General features: G+C 40.7%; 2 protein-coding genes across 2 annotated transcripts in view; both read left to right on the top strand.

Annotated features, from left to right (window-relative positions):
• The first annotated feature begins 1,531 nt into the window (after positions 1-1,531).
• Positions 1,532-25,104, top strand: part of COL4A3 (collagen type IV alpha 3 chain) — a 141,433-nt gene continuing 117,860 nt past the window's right edge. The window contains exon 1 of the mRNA XM_057746912.1: positions 1,532-1,618. Coding sequence (XP_057602895.1) covers positions 1,532-1,618 — 87 coding nt within the window. The remainder of the gene's footprint in view (positions 1,619-25,104) is intronic.
• LOC130858360 (coiled-coil domain-containing protein 12-like) lies at positions 1,773-8,947 on the top strand. Its single transcript, XM_057744679.1, has 2 exons — positions 1,773-1,872; positions 8,082-8,947. The coding sequence occupies exons 1-2, from the start codon at positions 1,773-1,775 to the stop codon at positions 8,642-8,644; spliced, it is 663 nt and encodes a 220-aa protein (XP_057600662.1). The 3' UTR covers positions 8,645-8,947.

The raw sequence follows: 25,104 nt of genomic DNA, 5'->3' as shown, positions 1-25,104 counted from the left end.
TTACATCTCTATTTTCACTAAACTTTTCTGAAAGTTCAGCATTTCCTTCAGTTATGAATACAACTAACAAACCACAATAGTATTGGTAGTTCTTGAGAGTTTGCACCCACTGGTATTTTCACATCACATGTCAGTTTTGCAGTCATCAGTACTTTAAGATTGCAGTTGTTTAATAGATCTTCTGTTAGATCTAGGTATTTAATGCAATAATTATGATACACTTCTGTTACTATATCATGACTTTAATACTTTGATAATTTATTCCAGTAAAACTGATTCTAATTGCATTATTCTAAGAAGGATCTAAATGCTTCACCAGAGCCAGTATGGTCAGTGACACAAGAAAAGGGCACGCACCCTGCTCTGAGGACGATGCCCTAACAAGCCAGATACTGCACATTTGCATCCAAGGCCACCTCCGAGAAGGGCCCTCTCAGGAGGGAGACACCCCGATAAAGCTGGCTCTTGGCTTTCTCTGCATTTCCGCTGATAAGATTTAACGTGAAAAGCTAGTTCAACGGCACAGAATAGGATGAGCTTTCTGTTTTCCCTCAGCTGCCTCTTGGCTCTTGGCATTTCGGAGTGCCCAGACTGCCAGGCTGGTAACTCGAGCCTCCAAATTAATCAAAACACACAGCACCCAGTTCAAGCCCAGGCAGACAAGCCGGGAGCCAGACAAGCTCTCCTCTGGTGACCCCCGGGCCCAACTCCCCAGCCCCGCCCGCCAGCCCGCGCGCCCCACCCTGGGATGCCACGCTCTCTCCCTCCACCGCCCGCGCTCCCAGGCGAGTGGCGCGAGCCCTGGGACCGTGATCACCCACACTGGGTCGCGGGCGCCTTACCTCATGGGGACGCCCTCCGCCCCGGGAGCCGCCTTGGCACCCGCCCGCTCCGCGCGCGCCTCCCGCCGCGCCTAATTCCACGGGCGACTGCGCTGCCTCTTCACCGCGCTCTCACCGCCGGGGCCGACGGCTGCCGGCTGGAGACGGGCTGAGAAGGGGGAAAGAGGAGAGGTGGCACCGTCCGGGAGCCGGAGAGAGTGGGACCGCCCGAGTGCGACGCCCGGCGCGCCTCCTGCTTAATCTGAGCAGGGCCGCTGGCCACTCCCTCCACGGCGCTCAGCCGCCTCCCCATCGCACACCCCCCCAAATTCCCCACCTCCGACTCGCACCCCCTTACTCCTCCTAGGCCCCTGAACCTTGGGAGCATCGTCTCCTCAACCCCTTACCCTGACCCCGCGCCCACCTGCCCCACAGGCGCGCGGCCCTTCTAGCCTCCTGGGCGCGCTGCGCGGGTCGGAGGGACATGGCCCGGTGAGTTGGCGGGGAGGGGGAACGAGGGCGGGACCGGAGCCACTTCTTCCCTCCCTTGAAGCCTGTGTGGGGAGGCTGAGCCCTACAAAACCCGCCCCGGGCGGGCTGGCCAGGCGAGCCTCACAGCCCGGCTCTCCAACCCGCACCGCGCAGGGGACGCGGTGGCTCGAGGGCCTGCGGGTCCCTGGACACGCCGGGGCTCCCGGCGGACGCTCACTATGAGGCCTGGGACGGCGCCGAGGCCGCCGGCGCTGCTGCTCCTGCTCCTGCTGGTGCTCCTGGTGGCGGCGCGCGCGGCCGGCAAGGTGAGTACGAGGCGGCGTGGCCCCCACCCCGCTTCCCGCGACACGCCGGCCCCGCCCGCCGGGGCGCTGTCCTTGAACCTCTCCAGGTGGGTGCGGTTACTGCGGGCTCCAGGCAGACCCGTGGGTGGGCACGTGGGGACGGGAGCAAGCGGGGATGCCCGGAACAGGTGGAATGCGCGGGGCTGGAGGAAGAAGAGAGGAGGAGGTTTGTATGGGTCCCTTAGGGGTCGGGGATCCGAGAAAGCTCTCCAAAGGTAGATAGATTAGATAAACAGATAGATAGATGATGATAGATAGATAGATAGATAGATAGATAGATAGATAATAGATAGATATAAATAGATATAGATAGATATGCAGGCAGATATATAGAGAGACTTGGATACCTAGATATTTGCCAGGGATGAGCCCTTGAGAACCCCGGATATAGAGACACGCGATGTCACACTGGTGAATCAGAGCAGGCAGCATGGCCTGGCAGAGAGGACAGAGAGCTGGAGTCCCAACCCTGCCACTTCCTAGATGTCAGCTCACACTGAACTCTGACCACTCTGGGGCTCTTTATCCTCCTTGTCAATACTGACCCTCCAGTGTTCATCCGTTTTGGTGAGAAAAGCAAATGCCATCACTGAAACGTTAATAGCACCTTAGAAATAGAACTCATGTTAGGATAAATTAAATTATCTGACTCTGTGATTTCTATTCAAAATTTGAGAGAGCCTAGATTCATTTAAACCTGCCTGTATATTTCTTATGCTTTGCCACAATAAATCGGTGTCCTCAAAGCTATGACTCCTAGAGTTGACCTAGTTGATTTTAACTGGTGAAAGTGCAATTTAACTTTTCAGATGCCTTCTGTGACTTCTATGATTAAAAACTTAATTTAGGATGACATCGCAGTGTGTTTCATTTCCCAGGATGATCAGATGTTTTTCAAATTTCATGACTAAGATTGTGATTGGAAATTAATAGTTACATAACTATGTGTTACTTGAAAAGACTTTTCAAACCCAGTCACAAGTAATCCAAGTATTTTCCATTTAAAGTAAATTTTAAATTATGACATTACAGGGGAAGCTAAAATCCCCTTTGATCACCTCCATACTTTCCCCCATCCCTTTCTAAAGAAATGTATCGACTCACCATTTTGTGTTTCTTGTCAGACATGTTTCTAGGTATTTACATATGCATATATGGACCCACAAACAATATGTGTTTTTGTTTTTTAACATAATCGATACCATATACCTATGCTGTATATATGCTTTTGTATCCTACAGATCTGTCCATGTCAGTATTTAAGATAGATCTACCTCTTTTTCTTTTTGCCTTGTTGCATAGCTTTCCACAATATGAGTATGCCAAAGTTAATTGAGCCATTTCCCTATCAATTTACATTTAGGCTATTTAGTGTTTTATATTCTCAAGGAATTTGTAATCCATGTAATCTCTTCATGTAATTGGTTCTAACAAAAATGTGCTTTTCATAGACTAAGAATGCCCAACCCAGGTAGCTCAGTACTTCTGAGCGTGATGGACAGAACTCATCTAAGTCAGTATAGAATGTCTGTCAGCATTAATCCAGGAACAAATCCAACAGGTAAAAAAAACTAAAGGAAGCGTATGTGTGTTATGGGAAGGGCTGGCGAAGAGTTTGCACATTCTCCTAGAATCCAAAGAAGAGGGGAGATTAGGGACAGGTGGGGAAGGAGGGGAGAATTACACACGGGTAAAGATCAGCCTGAAAAAGTGATGCTCTCTGATCTGCAACCTCTAATCATACCAATTTTCAATTATACTGTCATATTGCCTTATTATTTTTTACATAAGAAATTTTCTGTCTTGAGTTTGGCCAAATCTTGGAGGCTTCCTGCTGATACTACAATTAATCCATTCGTATTATTTTCATTGTTGCTTGAAGCAAGTCTCTGTTAAAAGTTTGCTGAGTTAAACAGACAATGTCATTAGAAATCATGAAATGTGCCCTCATCATGTAGAAAAAAGGAATCACAGCAAATTAACTGATAACTGGTTGGCAGGGTGCCAGCATGGCTTCCTTCACAGGGTAACTGACCTCAGGCAAAGCTCTTGACCTCTCTGAGCCTCAGTCTTCTCATCTGTAAAATAAGGGAGTTGAAACTCCTCATGGGGCCAGCAGGTGACGTTAATTGAGTGAGACTTTGGGGTAGGGGGCAGTCTTCAGGGACAACTAATTGTTAGCATTCTAGAATTCAGACTCAGTAATACCAGAATCCAGCTTTTTCAGAACAGAAGTTGAGAATCTAGTTTCCATGAGAAATCTGTCAAATTCTAAATGTTAGCAAAAAAAAAAAAAAAAAAAAATTAAAACTTTACAGAGGGAACAAACTCTGTATAAGTGAAAGCTAAATGTAGCCTTCAGGCCATCACATTTATCATCTCTGTGCTGCATAGTTAAGGACATATTTTGCTCTAAATTCCTGTGATTTTGTGTTAGCACTTCTCAAAACAAAGAAATAGTAGTGCTGTTCACCCCCTATTCTGAGTTCAGGCAGGGTGGAACTGTCCACCCACACAGTTTGTTCTGAAGAGCCCTGAGTAAAATCCCTCTGCTGCTTGGCTGCAGGCATCCAGTTCCAGGCCTGGCTGTTCAGCACGTCCCCAGGTTTTATAGCTGTTCCCAGGCCCAGCACATCAACTTGAAACTGGGAGGCACTCTGCTATTGCCTCAGGCAACAAGTTTGGGAGAAGAGCAAGAGAGCGAGAGAAAGAGAGCTCCTTCTCTGATATCTAGAGAAGCTGAGGTTCATAGTTTGACATATGGTAATTTATCCTTCCTCTTTTTGCCTTAGAATTTCAGACAGGGCAGAAATATGGCAAACAAATATTAGGAGCTGAATAACAGCTGCATTTAGCAAGGAGGCTTCTCAACTGATTTGGTTTTTAAAATTAAAAAAAATTAAGTTGAATTAAGAAACATTTCGAACAAACAAAAAGTAATGTAACAGACTCGCATTTATCCATCCCTGAGATTAAGCAAGTATTAATAAGTTTTGACCTGTTTCTTCTCACATCTTTCTCTTTAGGAACATAATATGTAATTACAGAAAGTCTTACACACATTCTTTGCCTCCTCTTCCATGCATGGTTTTATATTTATACTCCATGGATGTGTGTGTGTGTGTGTGTGTGTGTGTGTGTGTGTGTGTTAGTCACCATAAAAAAATAAATATTATTGTTTTGTGGTCCTTCAAAAGTAATAAATGGTTTCACATGATACGTACCTATTGGAGCTTGCTTGTATCAGTCAGTATGATGTTTTTGGATTTTATCCATGTTGATACATAGAGATGTGATTTGTTTATATACATGTAGATGTGATAGCTGCCACATAATATCTAGTTACATAAAATAAGCACAGTTTATTTTTGCATCCACCGAAATACAGTGAGTTTCTTTCCATGCTTTCATCTTACAAAGTTGGAATTTATATCTTTGTATATGTATCATTGTGACAACTAGATTTTGAATTCCCAGGTGGAATTCAAAGAGAATTATAAGAGAAAGCATATTTTACATTTTATTAGGAATTGTCAAATGAACTCCAAAAGGATTGTACCAACATCATGCCAGAGTACCTGTTTCCCTTTTCCTCCGCAAAACTTGGTGTGCTTAGATGTTAATGGGTGTGAAATAGAATCTTGTTTTGACTAGCAAGTTTAGGAATCTTAGTGTATTTTGATTGATAGTCTATAATTCTCTCTGAGTGAATTGCATAAACAAGTCTTTGCCTAGTTATCTTTTTTGGTCTTTGACTTTTTGTTGCTAATTAATTAGAAGTTATTTATATATTTGGGTACTGAAATTTTGCTATTTAAATGTGCAGCAGATATTTCATTCCAATCTTCGGTTTATCATTTCATTTAGTTATTGGTGCCTTAATATATACTTTTTTTTTCACTATAATCTCAAACTTATTCATCTTTTCCTTGATTTCTTTGATTTTGTGTTATGCATCTTGTTGAAGAGATCCTTTCCTTCCCTTATAAAGAACATTATAAAAATGTTCTCCTATGTTTAAAAACAATAATCACAGTTTAATAAGACTCTTAATCCTGGAATTGTTTTCTATACCTGGGATTATAATTTTCTTTTTTCATATAGAAAAACATCATTTATTGAATAGTCTGTTCTTTCCCTCACTGTTTTGCAGTGTTACACCTGCAAACATGTGTACCAAGCACTCATTCATATATGCTCTGTTTGTATTCTTACATGAGTGTTTATTTCGGGTTTTAATTTCTCACAATGTTTTAGAGTTTTCTGGTTTTTTTTTTTTATTTCTAAGTGTTTAACATTTTCAGTGCTATTATAAATGGTATATACTTTTAAAATTTTATAGTCTAACTGGTAAAGATATAGCAAAACATAGTTGAATTTTATATTTTGACTTTGATCAAGCAACTTTGAATAGTTCAAATGTATTCAAGGCTAAAAGTTTCCCCCAAAATACTGGATTAGCTGCATCATACAAGTTTTAATATCATTAAGTTCAAAATCTTTTCTAATTTTTTCTTTGTCTTAGCGGTTATTTAAATGTTTATTTAAATAATTTCCAAACATACAGAAGTTTTAAGATTTGGAAGTCTGTCTTGTTTCTTTAGTCTGTTGACTCACCCCTGGGGAGACTATGTAAATGAGAGATTTGGGGAAAATAAGCTTCCCCTGTCATCAGAGCCTGCACCCCCACCCCCCAGCTCCATTTCACCTCATTGCTCCCAGGTTGGAGCGGTCCTGCCTGGGAGAAAAAAAGAGCAGCGTAGTTCTGAGACTTCCGGGGGACTTTCCGCATCAGGATAGACTTATGTAGTAATGGTTTGGGGGGAGGGGTACACCAAACATGTTTCCTTTCTTGTCCTCAGGGTCACCCTCCTCCAGTCCCCTCCTACCGCTCATTTCCTCCAAACATGCTAGATTCATATTTGATGCGGTGGGGCAGGGTCAAGGCCACACAGCAAAGCTGCCGGCTTTGTCTCTCTGACCAAACTAAGGGTCTTCCACCTTGAGTGTTTCTCTGGGGTTTCAGACCTTGATGTGTTTTCAGGCACCGTCCATGGAAAAACTGTGAATTAAATGCAGTTTCTCTTCGTCTTTCCTTTATCACTGTTGCCATGTTACCCAGAACACAGGAATAACTGCCTAGTGTTACCTATGACTAAGGTTAACTATGTGAAATATTGCAATTGATTAAGACCCTCAAACCTATAAGCGTATGAGTCTGACACCAGGGCTGTCTGGTGTGCACAGGCCCTGTGGTCCTTCATCCGTGTGCAGTTAACCACACTCACGCTGTGGCCTTCAGCCAAGAAGCAGCCATCCACCACAGAGGCAAAAATTTTTCAAGATCAGTAAAAACACATGCTGCTCAGAGCATTTTTGTCTACAAAGTTTATATCCGGCCTCAGCCTAAACTTTTTAATCATAACAGACTTACACTGTAGGTCATTTATTTCACCTCTGTTTTCAGTTTGAGAAAATAAGGAAACCAAAGTTATATCAACTTCTTAACAAAATAGACATTCCGTATCAGCCCTACCACCATGGCCTTGAACTTAGCCTCTCTGAGTTGTCTTCATTTCTAAAAATCTGATAAGAAAGCATCTTACTCCAAGTTCTACTCCATCTCACAAGATCTAATCATCTGGCTCTTGCCTTCTCTAAACACCCATGTCAGTCTTCCTAGTCCTCCTGGGGTTCTTCCTGTAACTGCCAATTAAGACCTGTGGCTTCAGGTACATTTTCTAGCCAAGACTGAATTAAATTATATCAGCTTTATAATTTTCCACTTAACTTGCTTTCATAAATTCAGATAAACAAACATCTATGTCCATGTCATCCAACAGAAATATACTGTGAGGCATAATTAGGAGCCACATATGTAATTTTAAGTTTTCCAGTAGCCACATTAAAAAAGGAAAAGCAACAGGTGAAATTAACTTTAATAGATTTTACTTATTCTAATACATCCAAACAGTATCATTGCAATGTGTAATCACTATTAAAAACATTAATAGATTTTTACAATCCTTTTTTCATATTAATTTTTCAAAATCTGGTGTCTGTTTTGCACTTGAACCCTTCAATCCAACTAACCACATTTCAAGTGTCTATAGCCACATGGGGCCGCTGTTCTGGACAGCGAAGATCTAGGTAAATGGCATCCAGATGTGAGAGAGGGTTACAGTCCATAAGGAATATCACTGGATAGAACACATTTTGTTCGTTTGCCATAAGAGATAAACATGTGGCAAAATGATAAACTTTAATTAAAGACAGTAAGTCAACATGGGTTGTGCCTACATAGCCATGCAACTCTTTCTCCGGAAAATTAAAATAGTTGGCCTTGGCTACAATGCTTAAAGCTGTACAAATTACCATCCGTACTAATTTAATTATATTGATCCATTATCAAAATATGAGTCAGGGAGGCGGCCATGGCCCGGCCCGGCTCCGACTCTGCTGCACGCCACCTGCCGCCGCCGCCGCCGCCGCCTCCTCCGCGCCGCCCGCCGGTTGCCCTCGGCCAGGCCCATGGGCGGAGGGCGTCACTCCAGGGCGGAGCGGCGCGGTACTACTGGGGACAAGGAAGACGGGGAGCCAAAGACCAAGCAGCTCAGAGAAGGGGAAGAGGAAGGGGAGAAGCACAGGGAACTCAGGCTGCGGAACTATGTCCCAGAGGATGAGGACCTGAAGAAGAGGAGGGTGCCCCAGGCCAAGCCAGTCGCAGTGGAAGAGAAGGTGAAGGAGCAGCTGGAGGCCGCTAAGCCAGAGCCCGTCATTGAGGAAGTGGACCTGGCCAACCTCGCACCCCGGAAGCCTGATTGGGACCTCAAGAGAGATGTAGCCAAGAAGCTGGAGAAGCTAGAAAAGCGGACCCAGAGGGCCATCGCCGAGCTGATCCGTGAGAGGCTGAAGGGCCAGGAGGACAACCTGGCCTCTGCAGTGGCCAACACCACCCCCGAACAAGAGGCCGATGACTCCGACTGAGGCATGCCCTGTCCCTTCACCTGCCTGTCGGGCCTGTCCTATAGGAGGATGGTCTTGGGCAAGGGTGGGGGCTGGGCTTGCCATCACCTCCCGTTTGGCTTCAGAACAGTGACTCCCTGCTTATTGGTCTGAGCCCCACCCCTCCCCAAGGGGTGAGTCAGCTCCTTGTCTCCTGAGTGGTCCCCTCCATGCTCAGTGGGGGCAGGGCCAGCAACAACTCTGTAGACTTGCTGTATCTGCACGTATATATGTATTTTGAACTTTCTTTTATATCTGGAAATAGAAACAAGCAGACCCGTGGCAGAAAAAAAAAAAAAAAAATATGAGTCAGTTATGTACATAAAGAATTGAAGAAACATCACAAAAATAGCAAACGCTTGGCAAAATAAATAGAGAAAATGAGAAATATATTGAAAATTAACATGCCACACCTTGCCTTTCATCTTAAACTCAATAAGTTATCACTAGAGTTGAGCCAGATAACAGGGTGAGTGTTACCCTGAACAAGTTGCTTCCAAAAGGATCTCTAGTTTACCTGTCTGAAATGATGGTACTATATCTATTACAGGTAAAGTGCTCAATACAGTCCTTGGTACAAAATAAGCACCCAGCTTTTATATTCTAGCTACAGTTAATTTATTATTGTTAATAAAAGCAGGAAGGAGAGAATAAGACAGAGACATAGGCACACGGCGAGGTGCTGGGGATTCATTGATAAACCAAATAGCCTGAATCCCTGGCCATGATGGGATTCTACCAGAGTAGGAGAGAGAAACAAAAGCTCAGTAAACAAGTGTGCAGCTACGGATTTTGGTACCTGCTGGGAGAGAATGGGATGTGGTGATGGAGAAGAAGAGATTCTACCTTAGCTAGTGGTGATCGGGGCCTGCCTTTCTGAGGAAGCAGCATACAGGCTAAAGCCTAAGGAACCAGCATGGAGAGAGCCTTGGAAAACACTGAGGAATATGGTCCAGGACCTCTAGACGGTGGGGGGAGATGAGACACTTCCAATTTGATGTCCTGGGTTGTCAAAGAATAAAACCAAGACCAACAGAACCTTTGGGTTTTTTTGTTTTTTGTCTTTTTTTTCTTAGGGAGGAGAAAAGGCTCAGTTTATTTACTCACCACCAAGGGAACACATGTCCCTGAGGGAATATGCTGAGTAGTATTTTGTTAGACGTGGGACAAGGGATGGGAAGCAGGGAATCAGGGGTCCCAGAGAGGACCGGCTCATGGTGGTCCTGCTAATTAAGGATGGAAAATTGCTCACTGAGTAGGGTGGGATAAGTCCACAGGCCTGTATGTAGCTGATCATGGTAAGATGTTAATGTCTGCACTTAACAAGCTAGTATTTTAACAACAAAGACACAGTGCATGTGTTTACACTATTCACAAGACAGTTGTCACATTCGTAATAGATGAGTAACGAATTCACACCATGGCTTGGTGATGGGCCCACATGTAAAGTGGTGATGAAAAACCTTCTTTTGCTCCTGTCTCTTCATCTTTTCACCCTCCCTGGGAAGGGTCTAAATTTGCCGAATGTGGCTGTGAGGAGATGAAGCTGAGCCAAAGAGCCCTTGTCTCAGCTGACATAGGCCCAAGCCAGGGAAGGCTCTAAGCCAGGGAAGGATGAAACCCAGTTAAGGACCTGGAGGTCTCCTCACTGAAAGGACCAGTAACACCAGCCTCCCCTAGGTGTGGGTTAGGAAGACAGAATGTCATGTTGGGCTCCACCCCAGACCTCACCCGACTGGAATCCGCATTTTAACCAATCCAAAGGATTCCTGGGCATATCATTGTCTGAGAACTGTACGGGCCTTGATAAGGACATTGAAGGGTCCTTCAAACTGTGATGTGATTGGCCCTGGAGTGTTTCAGAAGGATGGTGACATGTTTTGAAGCTCCCAGTTTTGAAGATCTGTATGGCTGACCCCTGGAGAATGTGACTGTTCTCTCCTTGGGAACACAGCCTACGTAAAGGAGAAGTAACCAAGCAGGAAACAAGTCTTGTTGGTGCTTTCTTTTTGGATTCTGGTGCCTTAGAATTAAGAAAGAAAGGAAGGGAGGAGAACCAGTCTAGACCAGTACTGTAGTTGTTCAGTCTGTCCCTGTTAATTGATTCAGTGCAGTTAATTTGATAACTATTTATTTACAAAGACGGGAAGGTTAAAAATCCAGTTCATGAAAAAAATCCAGTCCATGGTGTGATGCTCTGTACATACAAGATCAGACTATTAACAAATATTTCCACATATCATGGCAGGTATTGTATATGTCTGTGTGTGTGTGTACATATAAATATACACACAAATATATTTAAAGAGTAGTTTATATGAATTTTTATGGTAATTGCTGTAGGGAGATAATGTCCTCAAAGTATAATTTCCAGAGCTATTTAAAATGTAACCATATAACACCAAGGGGGGAAAGGAGGGGTGGGGGTTGGGGTGGGATGAATTGGGAGATTGGGATTGACATATATACATCACTAATGAGAAAAAGTATCAGATTGTATACTTTAAATATATGCAGTTTATTGTATGTCAATTATATCTCAATGAAAGTTCTAAAAAGGAGAAAATAAATGTAACCATATAAAAATCCTTTTTTTTCTGACAGTCGTTTTGAGGTAAGTTAGGAATTGTCCATTTTTAATCTTTAAGATTAATGTTTGCTAATTAGATTGCCTCTACAAATTGGTTTCTTAGAGAAGTGATCCCACTGTTTAAAAATAAGTTCGAGTGTATTTAAAAACCTTGGGAAGTTTGTCATTATGCAGACAAAACAGTCAGGTCATTGGATTTTTTTCCCACCAGGATATTTTGTTGTTACATGGACTTTTTAAAGAAAAAGTTCTACAAGTGGAAAGTTGAGAAATCTGCAATATTATCCCTTTGAATCAAATGACAAAGTATGTCTGGGAAGAGACAACAAGGCTAATATTCATTTTCTTTGTTTAACCAGATGATAGGATAATTTTATGCTGTTTATTTATGTATGAAATTGGGAAAGCTGAAGAGTTCACATGCTGGCTTTAAAAACAAAAAGTGTATGTGTTGTACAAAATTTGGAAAATGTTTAAAAGTACAAAGAGAAATATAAAAATAAAAATTATCCATAATCATATTACCCATAGATAACTACTGTTAACATTTTGGTCTATTTCTTTCCAGACTTTTTTTTTCATTCTACTATTTTTCACCTAAGAATAGATTGGAAATATTTTTCTGAGTCATTAATTATTCCAAATATCATTTTTAAATGTCTACAGAGTACTTCATTATAGGTGGTACCATAACTTATTTAAGTAATGCCCTTATGAATATTTTGGTTATTTCCAATTGTTTAGAAATAATGCTACAATGGAACTCCTTGAAGAGAAACATTCACTGAAATTATATTTTAAATAATTTTGTATGTAGATCCTTTCTTATCAAATGTCTGATTTTGTGCCTTTCTGAGAATTTGATAGCAGGATGATATCATTCCTGATTTACAGATGAGGGTCTAAGAAGGGGGAGGGAGTGGATTTAGAATTGGGAATTCTGCTTACTAGGGCTCCTCAGTAGGGCTTTTCCTACCAGAAACATCACAGATAATGGAAAAAGAACATCAGATGCCACTTTATCCATCATTTAAATAACTAAGTACATTTGAGATGATTGATTTTTATTTTTTATTATTTATTTATTAACTATTTTTTTGGCTGCGCTGCACTGCACGCGGGGTTCCCCAACCAGAGATCAAACCTGAGCCCCTGGTATTGGGAGCGCAGAGTCTTAACCACTGGACTGCCAGGGAAGTCCCAAGATGGAATTTTTAAATGCTTCAGATATCAAGAATGAATGATTCCTGACACTGCTTTCCTTTTACAATCAAAACAGTAGCGAAATACCTTTCTTTACTGAAGTATTATTTATCTTGACAACCTAGAAAGGATTTAACCTCTTTCCATGTTGCTTCCCCTACTGGACTCCTTGAAGATGGGTGTTTATGTCTTACTCATCTCTGTGATTCCAGCTCTTGACATCACACTTGATATTACTGGTCCTCAATGAAAGTTTATAGAATTGGACCTACATTTTATTAAACAGTAAAACAAAAACGTCAATAAAAATGAACAGATCCTTTAATCTTTCAGCATAAGAATAAAAATGAAACATTATTTTTCAGATGAAATATTTTTAAAGATTATATTCCATTTATAGATATTATAACATACTGGCTGTATTCCCTTGCTGTACAATATATCCTTGTAGCTTATTTATTTTATACACAGCAGTTTTTACTTCTCAATCCCCTCCCCCTAACATGCCCTTCTCCCCTGCCCTCTCCCCACTGGTAACCACTAGTTTGTTCTCGATATCTGTGAGTCTGCTTCTTTTTTGTTTTATTCTCTAGTTTGTTGTATTTTTTTAGATTCTACATACAAGTGATATCATACCATATTTGTCTTACTCTGGCTTATTTCACTTAGCATAATGGCCTCTAGGTCCATCCATGTTGTTACAAATGGCAAAATTTCATTCTTTTTTATGGCTGAGTAGTATTCCATTGTGTACATATACCACATCTTCTTTATTAATTCATATGTTGATGGACACTCAGGTTGCTTCCATAGCTTGACTATTGTAAATAATGCTTCTATGAACATTGGGATGCATGTATCTTTTCCAATTAATGTTTTCATTTTCTTCGGCTACATACCCAGGAGTGGAATTGCTGGATCATATGGTGGTTCTGTTTTCGTTTTTTGAGGAGCCAGCATACTGTTTTCCACAGTGGCTGCACCAGTTGACATCCCACCAAGACGTACAAGGGTTCCCTTTCTCCACATCCTCGTGAACACTTATTTGTGGTTCAGATGAAATATTGAATGCTTCATTCATCAGTTCAGCTAGATGATGGGAACAAAGATAAAACTAATATGGCCCCTCCTCCCTTTATGAAATATGCTACCAAGTGAGGGGTTTAGATTAGTATACAGACAATAGCAGTAAAATTATACATGCTGTATGTAACAGGGCAAATATGCAAATGTGAAATCTGAGTGGAGTTGGAAAGGAAGAATAAAGACCCGTAAATGCACAGAACATGTAGGCTGTGTATTAAGCAGGTGTGTGATGGCAACAGAGCCAAAAAGTAGGAAGATTTTGGTGGCAAAAACTTAGCTTTCAGATAGCTTATCCTCAAAGTGGAGTACTAAAAAATGGTTGGAATGAGTGCAGAAAGCAGCACATGGAGTTACTGGTGGTATTTTCACCTTCTTCTAGCTTCTGCCTCAGCTGGAGCTCTTGTTAGCGTTCGGCAGCAGTGTCTCCAAGGTTTACACATGTGGACTGGATTCTCTTTATTTTGCTTGCTTAGGCAAAAGCAGATTCCGCAATCCCTTCCAAAAAGTGATAAAAACTAAGAACTAGGACTTCCCTGGTGGCCCAGTGCTTGAGACTTTGCCTTCCAGTGCAGGGGGTGTGGGTTCGATCCCTGGTGGGGGAGCTAAGATCCCACATGCCTTGTGGCCAAAAACAAAACAAAACAAAACATAAAACAAGTAATATTGTAACAAATTCAATAAAGACTTTAAAAATGGTCCACATCAAAGAAAAAATCTAAAAAAATAACTAAGAACAGTACTATATCTGAAATCTCATGAGATAAGGATCCTAGTGATTGGAAGCGAGACCACGTGCCCCTGAAGATACCAATGCTCTCTAATTGCAGCAGATAAGGCTGAAGAAAGCCGAGGGATTGATTTATCCAGTCCTGCATGTTCCTGAGGCTGTACCCAAAGAACTAGTCAGAGTTTCTGCTCACTGAGACCTGCTCAGACCTCTTAGAGATGAAGCAGTCAGAGCCCATGGGACCAGAACCAGCAGCGTTTCCAGACCCTAGAAGGGCAGTCTTGCAGGCAAGGACATCTGAGGCTTCCTGCCAACCAATGAAGCAAAGCTGGGCAGCAGTAAGAGCCCTTCATCCCATGCCAGCAGGAAGACACCGTGGTGACAGTTTGGGGCAAATCACTCGAATTCCAAGACTCTTCATTTCCTCAATCATAAAATGTGGTAAGAAAACCTCTCTCTCCTATCTCTAGAAATAATATGATTGAACATGTTTTTTTTTATTATTATTATTTTTTGGGGGGTACACCAGGTTCAATCATCTGTTTTTTGATTGAACATGTTTTGCACACAGTAAAGCATGTTACAAATGCCAAGTAGTCTTGAGACAGGAATGAGTTTCAATATCAGGAAAGCAGTAGTCCAAATATGTTTCTTATACTCATTTAATTCTCCTATTATTTTGTGACCTAGTATCAACTTCCTGGAATGTATTAAGGAGTTTCTTATTTTCAAAAATATTATTCAGTGCATTCTTTGCTGCTGGTATTTTCTAATAACATTATTTGGAAACATCAGCAGAAATGGTATCCTCCCTTAGCACTGTCCCCATCAAAAAATGAACAGTTTATTGACTTTAAACCATCCCATGTAAATACTGATGCTAAAACTCAGCCAATGATTTCATCGCTTTGATGATGACTTTCCAAATACCTCAACAGAAATACCTGTTAATTATAGAGATGATCCTGGATAGCATTTAATATTAATAATTTGTTCCTTTCTTATCTTTAAAATACAGGCTTTGGGGCCTGTATTTGAAAGAGAAGCCATGTAACCAGCTTTGACACACAGCCTCCCTCCAGTTCTGTTAGTGTGTAATCAGCTGCACCAGGGTAGAAAGTGTAAATTCATTCTGTGCACATTCACTGAGCACCTTAGATGCAATGTATTGTGCTAAGGAAAATCTTAGAATATCTTTCAAACAGAGGATTGATCCTTGAGGAGTTTTAAGATAAAGTTGCTAGAACCAATTATCAGACCTGGCAAAAATATTTTTTCTATGTTGTTTTTTTTTCCTAACAGTAAAAGTAGTGTATGCCCATTTGTGAACATTCAGGATATATAGATAAGTATAAAAACAAAGCAAAACAAAAAGTACTCCTAACATAAAAAGCTAGAGGTGGCCAGTGTTAATGTTTTGATATATTTGTATAAAAATAAGGTCATACAAAATATGGCATTTTATATCCTGCTTTTTTGACATTATATTATATTGCTAGTATTTTCTCCCATCAATAAACACAGTATCTTTTAAAAATGAATGCATACCATTTCATTGTGTTTATATACCATAATTTGGCCTAAATTTTTGATATTATTAACAAAGCTATGAAGAATTCTTACCTGTTTATAATTTTTTATAATAGGCTCATATAGAATTATTAATTAGACCAACTGGCATATATTTTTTCTTTTTTTATACCACAAGTTCTACTTGTCAAATAATGGACATAGTTTAAATACTAAGCAAAAAGAAAACAAAACTATGCCAAATCCTATCATGTAAATATAACTAGAGTTAACATTTTGATATAAATTCTATCTTCTTTTTTAATTCAATCCAAAATGTAAATTGGTGTATGATATGAACAGAAGATATTAATTTTTAAAACTTCCCCAAAGTAGCCAATTTTCCCAGCATCATTTCTACAACAATCTACCCACCCCCACTGACTTCTAGTGATCTCAGTTCTGCCCCCAAATGAATATCTTGATTAGAGTGATGATTTTCTTAGAACACAGACCTGAGAATGAGATACACAGCTAATGGCCACAAATTAAATATGGGGTTTACCAGTTATTCTCCTTATTACAGACCTGGAGTCAGCCTAGCGTTAGGAAGATTTAAAGATTCTCACCTCTGTCACCCCACCATTTCTCAGTGTCCCCCACCCTCACCCTCAGCTGTAAATCTGGAATGAGGTAGACTCAAAGATCTCCATTAGCCCTCACCATAGGACATCCCATATTTTCAGATCATTCCAAACATTTGGAGAGAATGAGCTATTTCCAATCAATGTGCCTAAATTTCAATCAGTGACATTTTTTTACCTCTCAATTTCATTCTGCCTGCCCTAATTCCTCATGCCACTCTCATGCATTTTTATGACCTCCCAGCAGGTGACATTTGGGCCTAGAATCTATTAGATTTTTTTTTAAGTGTCTTGAAGGCCAATCTGGTTTAAACCATGCATCTAAATTAGAACTAAGTTGATTTCCTTATATCAGTTTGAGTAGTAACCTGATAAGCATGGCAGTGCATGAAAATCCCAGGAGTAGATTATATAATGATTGCATTATAATCTCATGTGCAAAGAATAGTGCTGAGAAAAACAAAATTGAAACAAAGAAAACACCTGAAAACTCATGATCTTGTAAAGGAGGAAAATGTTGGAAGTTTTGACCAGCACCTACCGAAACACAGTATCAGTGTCTCCTCTTGAATCATCACACATAGGATTCCAGAACTTTTCTTTAAGCAAGTTAACATGAATGCAGTATGTTTAGCATTTTCTGATGTAAAACTGGAAGACTAATACCAATTACTCTCCACATCTACCCACTAACATACCGTAAATGATTTACTTGGGAGTCTATTTCAATGAAGTTCACCTTCAGAAAGTAGCAGCAGTCAGAAAAACTTCGCTAAAGCCAGACTTGTTTTCACATGTGAAAATGCTGTGCTTTCTCATTTGAATAAATCACTGAATTGGTCTAAATAGAGTGGGTTCTTTGTTGTTGTTATTATAAGCTTTTCTGGGCCTAGAATTTTCCTGTTTATTCACTGTGAAGAAGGACCGTGCTTTTTGTTTCTAAAATTGGAGAGGTAGTTCTAGCTATAAGCAAATTGAAGATGATCAGGTTCATCAAAACCACCGCAGTGAACCACGACCCCAAGAGATGATCTCCAGCAGTCCATCTGTGGGGCTTTGTAGAGAAGTGCAAGTGTCCATAGCTATGCATTTGAATACAATTAAGAGATTGTTAATTCCAATCATAGTTTCTCCCTGAACACTGAATCCATCATTTTCTAATAGGAGGCCCCTTCTCTCATGTAAAGCTTTTTCACAGACCCAAACTTGTTTGAGATGATAGTTAGAAACTCAGTCATTGTATAACTCGGTCCTAGCCTTGGCTAACGTGTTGAGCTTTATTTTCCTTATCTGTAAAATGGGGATGACAATATGAACCTATAGGTTCCTATATTTGACAATGATTAAATACGACAGTGTCTATAAATATTTAGCACTGTGTCTGGCATGTTGGGAGCTCAGTAAGTGTTCATGGCAGTGGGTGGTGGCATTTGGCAGTATTTGACCAAATCAGCATCTGATTTTTCTTACTAGAACCCAGCAGTCAATCTCCTTTCGTTAATTTTACAATTTCTTGTTGCATACTGAGAGAGCCGTTGAGCTGCTCATTTTTAAAAAAGAGATCCTGGTTGTATCACAAGTTTTCATTTTTAAATTTCAATTACCAAGAGGGATAAATGCAAATTAAATGAGAATTGTTCCTAATCACACTGTATTCACAGGCATTGGATTTATGAAAGACTTGACTTTCAAACATATGTGAAGTAATTTCTAAGTAGGTAGATTCTCAAGGGCTATGCATTTCCAAAGGGAGGAGAGTGATTCTGTTTGCTTGCTTGTTTTGCCATTTTTAAAAAATTTTGGAATTGTATAGATAAACATCTTGAATCTTTCTCCTTAAAATAAGCGTTTGGGGCAAAAGAGCCCAGAGTAATGGTGACCAGCATAAGGACAGGGTCAATCTGGGGAATTTCTCAGAAAGCAGAGCCCAGAAACATCTGAATGTTCCAACAAGAGACCAGAGCAAAGAAGCGTGTGGGAACGAGGGAGACAAAAATCAGAGGGCTCTTTAATTGTATTTGACTTCAGACCTTGGGTTAAACCAGGTAGAAGATTGACTCACACTAGGTGGTTATCAAATTTGGCCAGAAGGACCCAAACTAAGAGGAGGCAGCATATCCAAGGCCAACAGACAGACAGATGGAAACCAGGCAACACCCAAAAACAGAGTGCAGTGCACATCTGCTGTTTTTTCCTAACCACTCTCCTTTCGTCCTTCTGGCATTGGCACGTTGCTTTTACTTTAGGGAACTATCCTCCCCTCGTTGCTTGTCAGTCCCCGAGCGCACAGTTGGCACATGACCTAAGCTGAGCCAGTCAAGTGCCCTCTCCCAGGAATTTGAATCTTCAACTGAAAGTGCAAGGAGCTTATTCATCCTGACAGCAGTGCCCCAAAAACCTTTCCGTTCGTTTTTGTACCTTGATCCTCCCCACAGCCCTGAGGCTGGTCTTTTCTGAGGCCTGTTTATTTAACTTTTCTTCAACTTCTGTGTGCTGCCCCATGTCATTCCAGCAAATTCCTCTTTTATCATTGAGTTAGCCTAAATAATTTCTGTTGCTTGCCACCAAAGAACCCTGGCAAGGATTCAGGAATCCAGACAACAGTCTGGCCAGCAGAACTGGTGGGTCAGCAACCTTCTACCCCCGTCAAGGAGCCTCTTAAATTAACATGTGAGGAGAGCGTTACCCTCAGAAGCAACAAATTCAGGCCAGCAAGTGCACATGGGTGAACTTTTGCTAGGAAACTGATCTGGCAGTTACCCAGGATGGACTGGGGAATGTGAGAGTGGAGTTACTGATTAATCATTGCTTATCACCAAATTATGAAGCACAGTCTGTTTTGTAGGCATGTAGTATGAGAGCTGGCCCAGGTAAAATCAAGATTGACTCAATCAATCGATAAAGGAAACGGTAACTATTGAAATATTCTCTCTTCCCCAGAGATATAACTTGGAATAGCTACTTGACTTAGCACTTTCATTGAGGTAACCTTGTTTGCCAGCTTGGTTTCAGCCCTCAAGAAGTTATGGTCCATGGGACTTCCCTGGTGGTGCAGTGGTTAAGACTGTGCCTTCCAATGCAGGGGATTGGTTTCAGTCCCTAGTTGGGGAGCTAAGATTCCACATGCCTCCCGGCCAAAAAAACCCAAAACATAAAACAGAAGCAGTGTTGTAACAATTCAATAAAGACTTTTAAAATGGTCCACATCAAAATAATCTTTTTTTTTTTTTTTTTTTGCTTTGGTGTCATTTATTTTTTAAGTTCTTTATTGGAATATAATTGCCTTACACTGTTGTGCCAATTTTCGAGGTACATCAAAGTGAATCAGCTGTATTTATACATATATCCCCATATCCCCACCCTCCCACGACTCCCTCCCACCCTCCCTATTCTGGCCCTCTGAGTCATCACCCATCATCGAGTTTATCTCCTTGTGTCATGCAGCAGCTTCCTATGAGCTATTTTACATTAGGTGGTGTATAAATGTCAATGCTACTCTCTCACTTTGTCCCAGCCTCCCCTTTGCTGCCCCTACCACCCTGTGTCCTCAAATCCATTCTCTACATCTGCATCTTTACTCTTGCCCTGTCACTGGGTTCATCACATCAAAATAATCTTTAAAAAAAAAAAAAAAAGAGGAAGAAGTTATGGTCTTTGACTTTTGTAGCAAGAAGGACCTGGTCAAAATTTTTGCTGCACTTCTATATTTTGGTATTTATTTCAAAGTCTGTTCTCATTAAATATATTCTTTTCACTTTGTAAGCCCTGCCTTTTCTTCTCCACCAGCAGTAATTTTTTAACTGCTTTAAAAAACTTAATTTGAACGTGTTTAAAGTTCGTACCCAGAACCAAACAAACCGAATAGAGCATTTTAACTATATAAAAGGTCTAATCTTTTTTTTATTATGCACATTTTAGAAAAATTCTCTCTAAACTTGTGTACACATTCTTGACCCTTACTTTGCAGAGCTGACTTGTTTGACTCTTGACATTAGGTTGATTTTTTAAAGAAGTGGATTCAGTCAACCAAGTTGTAAAAAAATAAAAAGCTTCTGGCCAAGTGTAAGATTTAGTTGATGATTGATGAAATGAAGCTTGGGTGGCTTGAGGTGATTTGCCACAAGGCTCTCAGCAACGACCTCAGGTAGATAGTGCAGGGTGCTGCTAGTCAGGACACCAAGAACAGATAAAAATCTCCAGATGGACTGGTTAACTTTTAGCCGTCTGAGAAAAAGAACAACCTGACAGGCTGTTCTTGCTCTTGACTATCAGGCAAAGCTGTCATTACTACTAGAAAAGCAATGCAAAATGTAGGTTTAAGGTTCATCTTCAAATTTTAAAAAAATATGCATTTCAGTTAATTTGTTATACAGTGTACCGATTTTCCTTCTCTCCCATGTTGCTGTTTTAATCTTTTCTAAATATTTGGTCCCATCGAGACCAGAGAGTGAGGGCCCTGTTGAGACCCATGGGTAACTGCGGTCCCTACAGAAAAGGGAGCAGATTCCTTGGGAAGAAGTAAAAAGGGAAAGGTAGTAAAGAAGGAAAGAAGTAAAAAGGAAACTGAAATTCAGAAGGAAAGCCTTAGACCAATAGTTCTCAGACTTCAGTCTGCAGACAAATCCTTGGGGGAGCTTAAAGTATGGATTTCCTGGCAAAATCCTCACGGCTGGTGACCTGGGAACCTGCACTTGTCACATCCCAGTTGAATCTGGTGCACGCGGTCCTTGGAGCTTGCTTGTAGAAACACTGCCACAGGCTGATGGAGGAGAGGGGACATCTGCCTCTCTCTGAGCCTCACCCTCCTGGGCCTGGAATTCTAGACCTGGGGCCAGTGGAAAAGGTCCCGGGTATTAAAGGAGTCAGCCTCTCCTACCGGGCAGGGAGGGCTCCAGCAAAACAGGAGTGGACTATATGTGGTAAACCACAAGTCTGGTTGTACGTCAGTTATTCCTTGTTTCTAACTCTTTAGTAAAGACTTTTTTTGTGTGTGGGGGGGTGGGCAGGAGGGAATTATTTGATATGGTTTTTAGTATATAGCTAAGCCTCTACTGTACCTTCATCATAGTGCTGTTGTGAGAATTGACTGAGATAAGGCACATTACAGAGTAGAAGTCAAACAACATTAGCTCTTTTGATGGTAAGCTTGGTTGATGATGACTGTCCAGAAATGATGATTATGTTGACACTATTGTCTTGGCTGCCCCACTAGAAATTAAGGGGAAAATGTGGTGTCAATCCCTCTCTCCCCAGTGTGTTGTTTTGCTTTATAAATGTATTTATTTATTTATTTATTTATTGGCTGTGTTGGGTCTTCATTGCTACCTGTGGGCTTCCTCTAGTTGCAGAGAGTGGGGGCTACTCTAAGTTGTGGTGCGCGGGCTTCTCATTGCAGTGGCTTCTCTTGCTGTGGAGCACTGGCTCTAGGTGCACGGGCTTCAGTAATTGTGACACATGGGCTCAATAGTTGTGGCTCATGGGCTTAGTTATCTGCGGCATGTGGGATCTTCCCAGACCAGGGATCGAACCCATGTCCCCTGCATTTGTGGGGGATTCTTAACCATGGTGTCACCAGGGAAGTCCCTCTCCCCAGTGTTAATGGTGGCACTAGTGGTTCTGCTGTCCTAAAGTCAGGCTGACACAGGGTAGCAGCTAATAGTAAGAGATCTCTGAAGGGGAATATAAATTTGGTGAACCTCAAATCAAAGCCACAAAGTCCAACCACTTCTCACAAGGAGGTTCTTCCTCTGTGCCAACATGGGAAGATGTTGATTTGGGTTTTATTAAGGTGGCAAGCAGGCTCCCCTATTTTTAACAGGATTGGCATGCAATGGGAGAGAGTGTAGACCATCTATTTTTGAGGGGTATTCTATAAGATGTGTCATTATTTCAGGACACAAGTGAAGAATATGAAAGATTCCCTTCCTAATTCTCCTTCAAAAATCAGCTTGTGAGAATCTTATTAGTACTTACCTTATAGAGTTACTTAGCCACATATTTATGTTATTATTCAGTTTTGTTTTGGACAATGTGAAAATATATGAATCTATGTAACAATAAGTCATGTAATAATAAGACTTCATTGTGTGAGCATTAAAGAAAAATGCAGTTCATTTAGTTGGGCACAAAAACTAGTGTTTGGTCATCAGTATAAACATAATTCATTATATACAAGAGATGCATCGAAGAACAAGCTCCAAAAATCAAACTATATTGTGAAATTAACTTATATCTTTAAAAGAAATTTTGAACCTACCAAGGAATAAGCATTTAAGAAACATCTGTATATTTAAGTATTTACTGTTTTTATAACACACATAGCAGGAAAATTAAATAACACATTAATACTAGCAATACAGAGCCAAAATGTAGAGAAAATAAAGAAAATTTAGTTCATGACAGTGTCATAAACTTAAGTGCTTCTCAAGGGAACAGAAAATTTTACCCGGCACAATTAGTTAGAAACTACTTGGACCAACTCCTCTCATTGGTGGTCCCCTCACTTACTAAGCATTTTTCCAGTTTTTTTCACTACACATGGTGAAATTGCAGGTGCATAACAGTGCATTTCTTCTGTCCTTGTAATCAAGTGACATATTGTCTTTAAAAGTTAGAGCACCTGACTCAGGATAGTAGAGTAATTTTCCATCTTCTTCAGGAAACAAGGATCCCAGCAACCTTCCAGAAATTGACTTACCAAGTTGCTGAATAGGTTCTTCTGCCAACTGAGAAATTAGAAGTAGGGTGCAAATGAGGATGGGGGGAATGATGGTGACCACACTCCTCTAATTGGGATGAGACTCATACATCTGGCAATGCTGTTGCAAAAATGGGCTTTGAATGGTGTGGCCGTTCCAAGAGAAGAGTGTGGCAGAAGAGAAGCACCCTGTACCACCCAAATGAGTCTTCATGCTGCTTTGGATGGATGGATAGATAGATACATAGACAGATAGATTCATAGATAGATTCATAGATAGATAGATGATAGATGATAGATAGATGATAGACAGACAGATAGATAGATAGATAGATAGATAGATAGATAGATAGATAGATGATAGATAAATATAGATATATATGCGTACATATATGTATGGATGATGCTTTTTTGATGGGGAACAGAAATTCTCAGAGTATCTCAAGAAACTGTTTTCTGTAAGTGTATACACTGAACAATAAGAAAAACAGGAATGTAAATCTTTTTTTTTAGGGGGGTAGAACTTTCTTTTTATTTATTTATTTATTTATTTAATCAGAGTGTAGTTGTTTTATAATGCTGTGTTGGTTTCTACCATACAGCAAAGTGAATCAGCTATATGTAGACATATATCCCCTCTTTTTTGGATTTCCTTCCCATTTAGGTCACCACAGAGAGGAATCTAAATCTTGAGGCAGGTCTCATGGATAGTGGAATTTATTTTAGAAATGTGCGTGTTTAGTGACCAAGTCACTGCATTGTCCCTTGAACAGTAGGAATTATAGCAACCCCATAGAAGTATCTGCTTCTGTTGTTCCTGCCCCAGCTAACTAAGCACCTCACCCTCTTCCCTGTGTGTGTTCCAGCTCCTGGTTTCTGCTTACTTAGCTTCTACCTCATGGTTTCTGCTCATTCACATCTTTCCTGCTAGAGTTTTTCCCTTCTGCCTTCTGTGTGTTGGCCTGGGCTTCTATTCCCAACACCGAGCACCTAATTCCCCACTCCAAGGAGAATTGGTACAGCCAATCATTTCATCTTTGCCTTGATATAGCTTTTGGGTCAGGACAGATCACAGGACAATGAATTCACTGACCTTGGACCAACCAGCTGTGTCCAAGGACGTGGTTCATAATAAACTCTCAAACAATAATCCTTATTATTTTGCTTTTATGGGGTCTTATGAGAACAGTATCTCAAAATTACTCCCTTTTAAAAATTAAAGTAAGTGTTAGTAACACAGGATAACACAGGATTTATGTGATTGTTCTGCTCCAATAAGAAGTATTTTAAGCCCAAATCTAGCAACCCTTCTTTATAGGTATCCTGGCTTCTTTCTAACTAAGTTGTTAAAGGACTTCCTTCTTTTAAAGTCACTTTTAGTATTAACATTGGATTTTTTTTTTAAGTATCTGGAGTTAAAAAGTGATAACTATTTGGACATTGTACCCTTTCTCTAGGAGATTTTTAGTCTGATTCTGTTGATAAGCAGATATTTAACACTGAAAAAAGGATCCCAAATAGCCTTTTCAAAGCTCAGCGATCCATTGTGAGACATTGGCTTAACACAAAATACTTTTACATAACCCAAGCCACCAAGAGGGATATCCGGTCAGCTATTTTTAAAGCCTTCTCCCCGACACCATCTCACGTAACAGTTACAGCAGTTTGCTTAGAAAATTGGCACAGGTTCTGTGATTCATGAAATGAAAACCCAAATGAAATGTTTTTCACTTGTTTAAAGCTGGAACCATTTTCATTTCAATGTGCTACAATACCAGAGAAGTAACTTTCTGGATTAGACACAGATATATGTACACAGAATGTAGTTTTTTGTGTTGCTAGATACATATGGTATTATGTACTGGGTTTACCCGATGGATAATTTTCTAATTAATTAACTCATTCAAGAAGTATTTCTAAAGCACTTACACGTGCCAGGTGCTGTGTTACGGCTAGGGGCACAAGAGTGAGAAACGTGGGCCTGCC

This window comes from Hippopotamus amphibius, chromosome 8 (assembly GCF_030028045.1).
Source record: "Hippopotamus amphibius kiboko isolate mHipAmp2 chromosome 8, mHipAmp2.hap2, whole genome shotgun sequence".
Lineage (NCBI taxonomy): Eukaryota > Metazoa > Chordata > Mammalia > Artiodactyla > Hippopotamidae > Hippopotamus > Hippopotamus amphibius.
The sequence above is the reverse complement of the archived record's forward strand: the minus strand, read 5'-3'. Positions and strand labels throughout refer to the sequence as shown.

Excerpts from the sequence above, each read along its gene's own strand:
- LOC130858360 (XM_057744679.1), top strand. The coding sequence starts at position 1,773 with ATGCCCGGAACAGGTGGAATGCGCGGGGCTGGAGGAAGAAGAGAGGAG. Across the intron at positions 1,873-8,081 it reads TCCGAGAAAGCTCTCCAAAG|GGAGGCGGCCATGGCCCGGC; the intron begins GTAGATAGATTA and ends AATATGAGTCAG.